At 42.1% G+C, this 12,319-nt stretch overlaps 1 protein-coding gene across 2 annotated transcripts in view; it reads left to right on the top strand.

Annotated features, from left to right (window-relative positions):
- The window catches only part of TMEM184B (transmembrane protein 184B), a 91,399-nt gene that overhangs the window by 47,406 nt on the left and 31,674 nt on the right, over window positions 1-12,319 (top strand). For both annotated transcript variants that reach the window (XM_056523943.1, XM_056523944.1), the window contains exons 4-5: window positions 358-523; window positions 4,947-5,037. In XM_056523943.1, the coding sequence (XP_056379918.1) occupies window positions 358-523; window positions 4,947-5,037 (257 nt within the window). The remainder of the gene's footprint in view (window positions 1-357; window positions 524-4,946; window positions 5,038-12,319) is intronic.

Here is a 12,319-nt window from a genome sequence, read left to right on the forward strand (position 1 = left end):
ACTGCCCAACATTATTAGGACTGCATCGCTGTATCTACTTTCACTTTATATGAATTTTCTCTGTTTTTAAATGATCAATAAATGGGGATTTTGTTCAGTAGTTATGTTTTTTTGTTTTTCTCTGTTTTGTAAGCTATACTGCCATTTATAGCATTTGAGACCATAGACGCCCACTTCATAAGATGGCGAGATATAGACATCTACAGTTGTGGTGTCAGATGGGAATTTTGTTGATTATAAATGGGATGAAGTGGAATAAAACTGTGATACAATAATCTGTATTTGATGGTAATCTCTGTATCAATGTCCTATAAGCCACAGAAAATCTCTCTTCCTTATTGACTTTTCCTTCACTAGATCTATATGCATCTGCGCTCCTACAGCTGCCCTAATGAACAGAGACACATTGTCCGAATCCTCTTCATCGTTCCTATATACGCCTTTGATTCGTGGCTCAGTCTCCTCTTTTTCACCAATGACCAGTACTATGTGTACTTCGACACGGTGCGGGACTGCTATGAAGGTAAGTGTCTATAGAAATACCTGCCCTCCTGGTATATGGCATGGAATCTGCCTTTGTATTCTGTGCCAAAATCAGCTTGAGTGCTGCAGAAGCGCACCTCATTGTCTCCAGTGTGAACTGTAGTTTATACGACATGGAACTGAAAGGGTACCTCTCATCAAAAAAAACTTTTGATATATTATAGATTAGTGTATGCAGAATAACTTCACAATTCCATGTTATTAAAAAATATGCTTCTTTCTATTTAATTTTCCACTTTGAAGAAATGACCACTAGGGGTCTCCCTACCAGTCCTGGCAGCAAGCATTTCAGACTCATGCTGGAGTCCTAAACACTACGAGCTGCCAGTCTGCTTTGTTCACAAAGGAGAACACTCAGAGCTGCCAGCCTGCTTTGTTCACAGCCTGTTTGGCTGTGAACAAAGCAGGCTGGCAGCTCTGAGTGTTTAGGACTCCAGCATGAGTCAGAAATGCTTGCTGACAGGACTGATCGGGAAAAATACAATAGAAAGAAGCATATTTTTCATTAACATGCTATTGGAAAGTTATTCAACATTCATTAATCTAAAATATATCAAAAGTTTATTTGATTAGAGGTACCCTTGAAAGTCTGCATACAGAAAAAATAAGCGGCACGTCACCTTTTCAGATTCCACTTAGCCAATGTAAGGAGTAAAAAGAAGAAAGAGGACAGCGCCTCTCGTAATCCCCTGGGCAGTAGTTCCTGAGTGGACCCCGGTTAATATAGTTGCTCACCTGGGGTATGTCTTGATATGAGCAAATCACCCCTCCTTATGGGGTCAGACTGTTGATCTCGGGCTGCAGCCTGCAGAATCTGGCCGATCACTTAGAAGGGGGTCGGCAGAGAGTCAGGTAGATGAAAGCAGAAAAAGTTTGATCTGCGGTGGCGCTGCCTTTCAGAGATCCATGTAAAATATCAGTTCCTTTTTAAAAGTATCAATCTTATTTATTGACACATAAATTAAGAACAGACATGAAAGACGCACTTCTGGGTTACTCCGGTGGAAAGCATTTTTTTAATCAACTGGTGCCAGAAAGTTAAACAGATTAGTAAATGAATGAAAACCTATAGCTTATGCCTCTAGGACCTCACCAATGGTGCATAATGGTGTGGGCAAAGATAGATATAACAGCGTTTACTCAGAAATTGTTTTTAATTCAGATTATAAAATATAATATATAAATAAATAAAACAGTAACAAAATATCACATTACACTGGCACTTATCTAATGAAAATCTCACTGGGCCCTAGTGAGATATCCAAAATGTAAAAAAGATATATTCATAAATTGATAAATTGAATAAATATATGATATATGAATAAGTGCCAGTGTAATGTGATATTTTGTTACTGTTTTATTTATTTATATATTATATTTTATATTTTATAATTTGAATTAAAAAACAATTTCTGAGTAAACGCTGTTATATCTATCTTTGCCCACACCATTATGCACCATTGGTGAGGTCCTAGAGGCATAAGCTATAGGTTTTCATTATTTTACATTATTCTTGCCGGTGGGGTCCGGCTTTAGCTTTAACTGCCTCGGTCCTTCTGTTGTGAGCTGCACCTTATTTTTAAGATTTGTAAATTACTTCTATTAAAAAATATTTGTCCTTCCAGTACTTATTAGCAGCTGTATGTTACAGAGGAAGTTCTTTTCTTTTTGAATTTCTTTTTTGTCTTGTCCACAGTGTTCTCTGCTGACACCTCTGTCTGTGTCAGGAACTGTCCATAGCTGGAACAGTTCCCCATAGCAAACCAATGCTGCTCTGGACAGTTCCTGACATGGACAGAGGTGTCAGCAGAGAGCACTGTGGACAAGACAAAAAAAAAATTCTAAAAGAAAATTATTTTCTCTGTAGCATACAGCAGCTAATAAGTACTGGAATGATTAAGATTGTTTTTTAATAGAAGTAATTTACAAATCTGTTTAACTTTCTTGCACCAGTTGATTAAAAAAAAAAAAGTTTCCACTGGAGTACCCCTTTAAGAAAAAACAGTCTTTTCTGCGAATGAGAAAGGGGGAATTTGCCCCCGAAAGGCGTCTTTCATGTCTGTTCTTAATTTATGTGTCAATACTTTTAAAACGGGACTGATATTTTAGGCTGCATTCACATCTCGTTTTTTCATTTCGGGTGCCGGATCCGGCTGGGGGAGGGGCAAACCGGGTTCTCCTGTACCCCAGCTGGACTAGCGTTGAACTCCATTCACTTTAATGAGCCGACCGGAGTCAAACGGTGACCCAGTCGGCTCATTTTTGACCCGTATGCGGTTTCCTGACGGAAAATTTGTAGTGGATTACAGCAGCAGGCAAGGGAATTAGATTTAAATTATCCAGGAAAAAACTTTTTTTCTTATTTATCAACTGGCTCCAGAAAGTTAAACAGATTTGTAAATTACTTCTATTAAAAAAAATCTTAATCCTTTCAGTACTTATGAGCTTCTGAAGTTAAGGTTGTTCTTTTCTGCCTAAGTCCTCTCTGATGACACGTGTCTCGGGAAACGCCCAGTTTAGAAGCAAATTCCCATAGCAAACCTCTTCTAAACTGGGCGGTTCCCGAGACAGGTGTCATCAGAGAGCACTTAAGAACAACCTTAACTTCAGAAGCTCATAAGTACTGAAAGGATTAAGATTTTTTAATAGAAGTCATGTACAAATCTGTTTAACTTTCTGGAGCCAGTTGATATATAGAAAAAAAGTTTTTTCCTGGATAACCCCTTTAACCAATCCCATCCACATGTTGCATACTTTATTTTCATTTGGAAAAAATGATCAGGTTGCAGATTTTCACCACTTTCCATTAAAAGTCTACGGCAGTGGTCTCCAACCTGGGGACCTCCAGATGTTGCAAAACTACAACTCCCAGCATGCCCGGACAGCCAAAGGCTGTCCGGGCATTGCTGGGAGTTGTAGTTTTGCAACATCTGGAGGTCCGCAGGTTGGAGACCACTGGTCTACGGTGTTCCGCAGTTTGCATAACACCCATTAACATAAATATGAGGTGCCCAGATGGTGTATCAATGGGAGCTACACTGTTTGTGTTACTCTGGGGGTTATATTAACAGCGGGGCTACGTAGACTGCACAACTCCCATTAAAGGGGAGTCTTTAAATTTTTTTTTTATATATGTAATGTGCCCAGGCTGCCTAATAAAACGATAAGAAAAAAATCTTTTCACCTTCCTCACTCTCTCATAGCTTCTGGTATTAGCCCACCCTGCCTGTGGCCAGTGACTCTGCTTTACCAGGAGTTGCAGATTATAGCGTCTACAGCCGGGCAAACTGGCGGTGCCACTCGCCAATCACTGACTGAGTCGGGCAGCAGTGCCGTACATGAACGTTGCTGTGCACTAAGGCCTAGGCAGCAGTGCTGTTCATGTAGGATGCATGTCTCCTAGGGGGTTAAAGGGGTTCTCCGGTGCTTAGACATATTATCCCCCATCCATAGGATAGGGGATAAGATGCCTGATCGCGGGAGTCCCGCCGCTGGGGATCTTGCACGCGGCACCCCGTTTGTAATCAGTCCCCTGTGTGTTCGCTCCGGGTCTGATTACCGGCGACCACATGGCCGGCGGCGTGTGCCGTCACGCCTCCACCTCCGTGTGACTTCACACTCAGTTCCTCAATGCAAGCCTATGGGAGGGGGCGTGACAGCTATCACGCACCCTCCCGTAGGCTTGCATTGAGGGGCGGAGCGTGACGTCATACGGGGGCGGAGGCGTGACATCACACGCCGCCGGCCATGTGGTCGCCGGTAATCAGACCCGGAGCGAACACGCTCCGGGGACTGATTACAAACGGGGTGCCGCGTACAAGATCATGGGGGTCCCCAGCGGCGGGACTCCCGCGATCAGGCATCTTATCCCCTATCCTTTGGATAGGGGATAAGATGTCTAGGCATCGGGGAACCCCTTTAAACTATGGTTCCTCTGAAATGCTGCAGCATTTCTGAGAACTTCTAGATGGTTATAATGAGAGAGCCTGTGTCCGCTTCATGCTGCCCGCACCACTGATCCAAATCCAGATATCTCTGGTTTGATTTTTCTGGTTCGCCTTCTTATGTTACTGTTCTCCTCTCTCCAGAAGAAGCTTTAGTCTTATTCTTACGCCTAACCTCATGATGTGTCTTTATTTATTCCATTTGGGATAAGCAGATTATAACCGGGGGACATGTGCAGTCACTTTCTGTGTTTTTGCTGACCTCGCCGCCTTCTTACATTCCGCATGAAAGTGACAAATTGCTTATAAATAGGGACTAACCAGACGAGTTTTCCTTTTATATGATGCATTATATTCTAGAAAGCGGACCACCGCATCTGTCACTATACTTAGACCATTTCCACTTCTCCCTGGGGTAGATGCCATCTTTATTACATTAGTATATTCTTCTATTTACAGCATTTGTCATCTACAATTTCCTCAGCCTGTGCTATGAGTATCTTGGAGGAGAGAGTAACATCATGACTGAAATCCGGGGGAAACAAATTGAGTGAGTATTATGAATGTGAACAGGTGTGAAAAGAAAGAAACAGGACTACATGGTCACAAGTCCCTTAGAGAACTTCTCCAGTGCAATAAAATGTATCTCCTATTCAAAGGGTAGGTAATACACTTATGATTGTGGGTGGGGTCCAACCCCTTTAAGGAACAAAGATAATCGAATGGGATACATGGGGGGTGTTGGCTGTCGCTCCGGGTGGGGGTCGACATGTCCCCTATCCAGGGGACTGATGGAGGGTCATGCAGGATCTCCTGCATTGCCCCCCCCCCTCTAATCTCCTGCATAGCCCTCCAGCAGTTCTCTGGAAGGGGACGTGTTGACCCCCACCCGGAGCGGCGGCCAACACCCCCCCTTCGATTGTTCCTAAAAGGGGTACTCTGATGGCAAGCTTTTTTTTTTTTTTTTTATCAACTGGTGCCAGAAAGTTTAAACAGAGGTGTAAATTACTTCTATTACACAATCTTAATCCTTCCAGTACTTATCAGCTGCTTTATACTACAGAGGAAGTTCTTTTCTTTTTACATTTTTTTTCTGTCTTGTCCACAGTGCTCTCTGCTGACACCTCTGTCCATGTCAGGAACTGTCCAGAGCAGGAGAAAATCCCCATAGCAAACCTCTCCTGCTCTAGACAGTTCCTGACATGGACAGAGGTGTCAGCAGAGAGCACTGTGGTCAGACAGAAAGGAAATTCAAAAAGAAAAGAACTTCCTTTGGAACATACAGCAGCTGGTAAGTACTGGAAGGATTAAGATTTTTAAATAGAAGTAATTTACAAATCTGTTTAACTTTGTGGCACCAGCTGATTTAAAAGAAAAAAAAATTCCACTGGAGTACCCCTTTAAGGGTCTACTCACACATATAATATCATGCGCATATTTGATACGCAGGATTTAAAGGGGTATTCCAGGCAAAAACCTTTTTTTTATGTATCAACTGGCTCCGGAAAGTTAAACAGATTTGTAAATTACTTCTATTAAAAAAATCTTAATCCTTCCAATAGTTATTAGCTTGTGAAGTTTTCTGTCTAACTGCTCAATGATGATGTCACGTCCCGGGAGCTGTGCATGATGGGAGAATATCCCCATAGGAGCTGGACAGCTCCCGGGACGTGAGTCATCAGAGAGCAGTTAGACAGAAAACAGCAACTCAACTTCAGAAGCTGATAACTATTGGAAGGATTAAGATTTTTTTTAATAGAAGTAATTTACAAATCTGTTTAACTTTCCGGAGCCAGTTGATATATATAAAAAAAAGTTTTTGCCTGGAATACCCCTTTAACCCCTTCATGACCCAGCCCATTTTCACCTTCATGACCTGGGCATTTTTTGAAAATCTGACCACTGTCACTTTAAACATTAATAACTCTGGAATGCTTTTACTTATCATTCTGATTCCGAGATAGTTTTTTCGTGACATATTCTACTTTATGTTATTGGTAAAATTTCACTGATATTTGCATCCTTTCTTGGTAAAAAATCTAAAAATTTCATGAAAATTTTGAAAATTTAGCATTTTTCTAACTTTGAAAGTCTCTGCTTGAAAGGAAAATGGATATTCCAAATAAATTACATATTGATTCACATATACAATATGTCTCCTTTGTGTTTGCATAAAAAAATTGACAAGTTTTTACTTTTGGAAGACACCAGAGGGCTTCAAAGTTCCGCAGCAATTTTCCAATTTTTCTCAAGATTTTCAAAATCGTAATTTTTCAGGGCCCAGTTCAGGTTGGAAGTGGATTTTAAGGGTCTTCATATTAGAAATATCCCATAAATGACCCCATTATAAAAACTGCACCCCCCAAAGTATTCAAAATGACATTCAGTAAGTGTTTTAACCCTTTAGGTGTTTCACAGGAATGGCAGCAAAGTGAAGGAGAAAATTCTAAATCTTCATTTTTTACACTCGCATTTTCTTGTAGACCCAATTTTTGGATTTTTACAAGGGGTAAAAGGAGAGAAATCACCCTAAAATTTGTAACCCAATTTTTCTCGAGTAAGGAAATACCTCATATGCGTATGTAAAGTGTTCGGCGGGCGCAGTAGAGGGCTCAGAAGGGAAGGAGCGACAATGGGATTTTGGAGAGTGAGTTTTTCTGAAAGGGTTTTTGGGGGGGCATGTCCCATTTAGGAAGCCCCTATGGTGCCAGAACAGTGGACCCCCCCACATGTGACCCCATTTTGGAAACTATACCCCTCATGGAATTTAATAAGGGGTGCAGTGAGCATTTACACCCCACTGGCGTTTGACAGATATTTGAAACAGTGGACTGTGCAAATCAAAAATTTTATTTTTCATTTTCACAGACCACTGTTCCAAAAATCTGTCATACACCAGTGGGGTGTAAATGCTCACTGCACCCCTTATTAAATTCCGTGAGGGGTGTAGTTTCCAAAATGGGGTCACATATGGATATTTATTGTTTTGCGTTTGTCAGAACTGCTGTAACAATCAGCCACCCCTGTGCAAATCGCCTCAAATGTACATGGCGCACTCTCCCTTCTGGGCCTTGTTGTGCACCCAGAGCACTTTGCGCCCACATATGGGGTATCTCCGTAGTCGGGAGAAATTGCGTTACAAATTTTGGGGGTCTTTTTTCCCTTTTACCTCTTGTGAAAATGAAAAGTATAGGGCAACACCAGCATGTCAGTGTAAAAAATTTTTTTTTTTACACTAACATGCTGGTGTAGACCCCAACTTCACCTTTTCATAAGGGGTTAAAGAAGAAAAAGCCCCCCAAAATTTGTAAGGCAATTTCTCCCGAGTACGGCGATACCCCATATGTGACCCTAAACTGTTGCCTTGAAATACGACAGGGCTCCAAAGTGAGAGCGCCATGCGCATTTGAGGCCTGAATTAGGGATTTGCATAGGGGTGGACATAGGGGTATTCTATGCCAGTGATTCCAAAACAGGGTGCCTCCAGCTGTTGCAAAACTCCCAGCATGCCTGGACAGTCAATGGCTGTCCGGCAATACTGGGAGTTATTATTTTGCAACAGCTGGAGGCTCCGTTTTGGAAACAGTAGCGTACCAGACTTTTTTCATTTTTTGGGGGGAGGGGGGCTGTGTAGGTGTATGTGTATATGTAGTGTTTTTTACTTTTTATTTTAGGTTAGTGTTAGTGTAGTGTAGTGTTTTTAGGGTACAGTCACATGGGCAGAGGTTCACAGCAAGTTTGCCGCTGGAAGTTTGAGCTGCAGCGCAAAATTTGCGCCATCTCAAACTTGCAGCACTCACTGTAAACCTCCGCCCATGTGAGTGTACCCTATACATTCACATTGGGGGGGGGGGGGGGCGCAAACATCCAGCTGTTGCAAACTCCGAGCATGCCCTTTGGCTGTCCGTGCATGCTGGGAGTTGTAGTTTTGCAACAGCTGGAGGAACGCTGGTTTGGAAACACTAAGTTAAGTAATAAACTTTCAAGTGTTTTGCAACCAAACTTAGTGTTTCCAAACCAGTGTGCCTCCAGCTGTTGCAAAACTACAACTCCCAGCATGCATGGTCTGCCAGTGCATGCTGGGAGTTATAGTTTTGCAACAATTGCAACAGCTGGAGGCACTGAGGTAGGAAACGGACAATGTTTCCCAACTAGTGTGCCTCCAGTTGTTGCAAAACTACAACTCCCAGCATGCCCAGACTGCCCAGGCATGCTGGAAGTTGTAGTTCGGCAACATCTGAAGGATCAGATGTTGCCAAACTACAACTTCCAGCATGCTTGGGCAGTCTGGGCATGCTGGGAGTTGTAGTTTTGCAACATCTGGAGGTCCACAGTTTGGAGACAACTGTATAATGGTCTCCAATCTGTGCTCTTCCAGATTTTAGAGAACTACAACTCCCAGCATGCCTGGACAGACTGAGCATGCTGAGATTTGTAGTTTTGCAACATCTGGAAGAGCACAGATTGGAGACCATTATACAGTGGTCTCCAAACTGTGGACCTCCAGATGTTGCAAAACTACAACTCCCAGCATGCCCAGAAAGCCAAAGGCTGTCTGGGCATGCTGGGAGTTGCAGTTTTGAAACTCTCAGAGGCAGCAGTGAGATCGCTTTACGGCGATCTCACTGCTGCCAATGAAGATGCCGCCCTGCTGCCGGAAACTCGCCTCCGGGACGCAGCGCAGCCAGGACCGCATGGAGGACGCCGGGACCGCTCGGGACACCGCTCGGACGGGTAAGTGACGCCGGGGGACGGGTCAGGGACACTTAGCAGAGCGGTGTGTGTCCCGATCCCCGTGATCCGGACTCACACACCGCGCTGCTATCAGCTAGTCAGATTTGACCAGCTGATAGCAGCGATCGCTGGGGGGGGGGTGGGGGATGAAACCCCCCGTGGTCGCACGGTAAGATGGCTGGCTATCAGTGATAGCCACCATCTTTCCGGGCGCTGCGGGGTGCCGCGAGTAGCGGCAGTAATGTTCATGACGTACCTGTATGTCATGGGTCGGGAACACCTTGCCACCCATGACGTACAGGTATGTCATAGGTCAGGAAGGGGTTAAAGCGGCAGATTTGAAGTGCACAGGATACTGTATGTGTGAATAAACCTTTAAGAATGAAGTCACATGTACAGTATCCTGCGCATATTTCATGGTCAGGATTTGAAGCTGCAGATTTGATTCTGTGTTCAGTCATTTAGTTTACTTTGGAATCTGCAGCATAAAATCTGCAGGTTCAAATCCTGCACATCAAATGTGCGCAGGATACTGTACGTGTGAATACACCCTAAATGTGGATTTACATATACAGTATCCTTCGCATATTTCATGTGCAGATTTTTCCATCGCCCAGGCAACAGAGCTGGCATGCCTGTGAAATCCTTCCTAAAATTTTTTTTTTTATAAGAAAATTAAAGGGAACAAAATATTTTTCGCATTAAATGTGCCATGATGTGAGTTTACATTTTTTTTCAGACCGTAATCCCAGGGCCAACTCTATTTTTAGGCAGAGCAGGCCTGTGGCTAAAGGCAGCACTTTCCCTGCACAGCGCAAGTGTCAGACCGATTCTTTTTCTTTGTCAACGGAAAATGAAACGATGCTTTGTTAGTTGGTTTGGGATGGATGAGACAATAGACATGTAAAGTGCTTATAGACTAAAAAAAAAGAAATCCCATAACCCTCACCTCCTGCCGCCAGACGCGTCTGTAACTAGGACATTCTGTGCATCAAAATAAAGCGTAGACAATGGCTGCCACAGAGATCTGTCATTACATTGGGTTTTATGGGTTCATTACAAGATTAAAAAAATATGATAAAGAAGCCGCCCACCTCAAAACAAGCGGAGGCGATAGTTTTGAGGTGGAGTAGAGTGTTTCTGAATCAACGTGCCTCCAGCTGTTGCAAAACTACAACTCCAGGCATGCCCGGACAGCCGTTGGCTGTCCGGGCATGCTGAGAGTTGTAGTTTTGCAACAGCTGGAGGCACATTGGTTGGGAAACACTGAGTTTACAGAAGATTTATCGAAATTGCATATAGATAAAAGTAAAGTTAAAAAAATATATATATATATATATATTAATAAAAAATAAAATCTACTAAAGTTATCTAGTTTATGCTCAAAAGGCCATAAGTGGTGGTAGAAAAAAAACCATACTTATGGGGTACACATAAGCCAGAAAGTATATTAATGTAATGGACACTACCTAAAATACTATAACAGACCCCAATAATTAAAGTGCAACTACGTACATAGGACTATAATCACACACCAATCACCCTTGACTAAGCCTGCCGGGCGAAACACGTCGGGGGACTGGAGGGTAACTGGAGTGTCGCATCTATTTCTGTATGTACTCAGTATATTTTCTCTAATGCTTTAACCAAAGCAAATATACAGAGTACATACGGAAATAGATGTGACACCCCAGTTACCCACCAGTCCTCCGACAACTTTCTCCAGGCAAGATTTGTCCAGGGTGGTTTGTATGTGGTTATACTTGTATAGATGCAGTTGCACTTTATTATTGTGGTTTGTTCTAGCACTTTAGTTGCTATACTATATTTGCTAGTTTGTGTACCTCTTTTGTACGGTTTTTCACTTTATTTTTTTATTTTTTTTTATTACTGTGACCTTTTTGAGCATACATTAGATGTATTTACAAGGAAGCAGATTTATCAAGCTCCGTAGTAGATTTAGTTATTTTTTGCGTGAAAAAGTCGCACCTACTTGCGCACATGCGACTTTTCTATACATGCTGCAACTTTTTGATTTTTGTTTACTCCAAAGCACATTTCTGAAATCTGCTCACTTAGTAATTTTTTATTTTATTTATTTATTTATTTTTACTTTGCAGCGGTCATGTATTTATTAAATGTGATAGTCGCTATTTATGAAGAAAAAAAGTTGCATCTCCATTTAAGTCTCATATGTATTCCAGGTCCAAACTGGCTTACAGAAAGTGCATACGTCCGCAGAAAAGGACAAGAACACCCACTTTAACAACTGTTCTTGTTCTGCATCATGAAACAAAGCTACTACATTAATGTTAATTATAGAAAAAATTTATTATATAACTAATAACTCTATTTTAAGGTTGAAAATACACACTGCACACCTTGTACATGCTGGCGTACCCACTACATTTTAAAATTAATGTTGTGTTAAAATAGAATAAGGCACAAAATAATTATGTAAGAATTTTTACAGACTACATAAATAACCCATATGTGGCACAAAAATTTTTCCTTTAAAAAAAATAAAAATAAATAAATAAACATCCATAGTAATACAGCTTCATGCACGTTCTGGGGTAGGTAACGTACCGAGCCGTTTTTTATTTTTGTGGCTTCACTATTTATGTGCCTGTTGGTGCTGCGCTGTCTTCCTTTCTGATGTAAACTCCGGCCTCAGCGCAGCGACACAAGACTCCGCCCACCTCCGTCACAAAATGCGGGCTCAAAATTAAACAAAAAAGCCTCCAGAGCACGCATACTCATGGTGTGGCATAGTATGTTTTTAATATTTTTTTATTTCTGGGGAGGGTGGATGGGTTGTTGCGGGATAGTTGGAGTGCAGCTATTTAGTGTCAGACCGGACAGTCAGGGTGTCACCTGATTTGGTATGTCCCTCCTCCCCGTCACTCTCTAGCAACGCTACTGGTAATAAAGGGTAGATAAAGAACTTCGGCTATTAACATAAGGGAAAACTTTTCTGCTTTAAAAAATGCTTTTGTAAGCGGGTTTCCCGGGTTTTGCTTACGTGTGATTTATTTGATAAATAGGTCGCCTGTAAGCAAAAGTACCGTATATACTCAAGTATAAGCCGACCCGAA

The sequence above is a fragment of the Hyla sarda genome, chromosome 6 (assembly GCF_029499605.1).
Source record: "Hyla sarda isolate aHylSar1 chromosome 6, aHylSar1.hap1, whole genome shotgun sequence".
Classification (NCBI taxonomy): Eukaryota; Metazoa; Chordata; class Amphibia; order Anura; family Hylidae; genus Hyla; species Hyla sarda.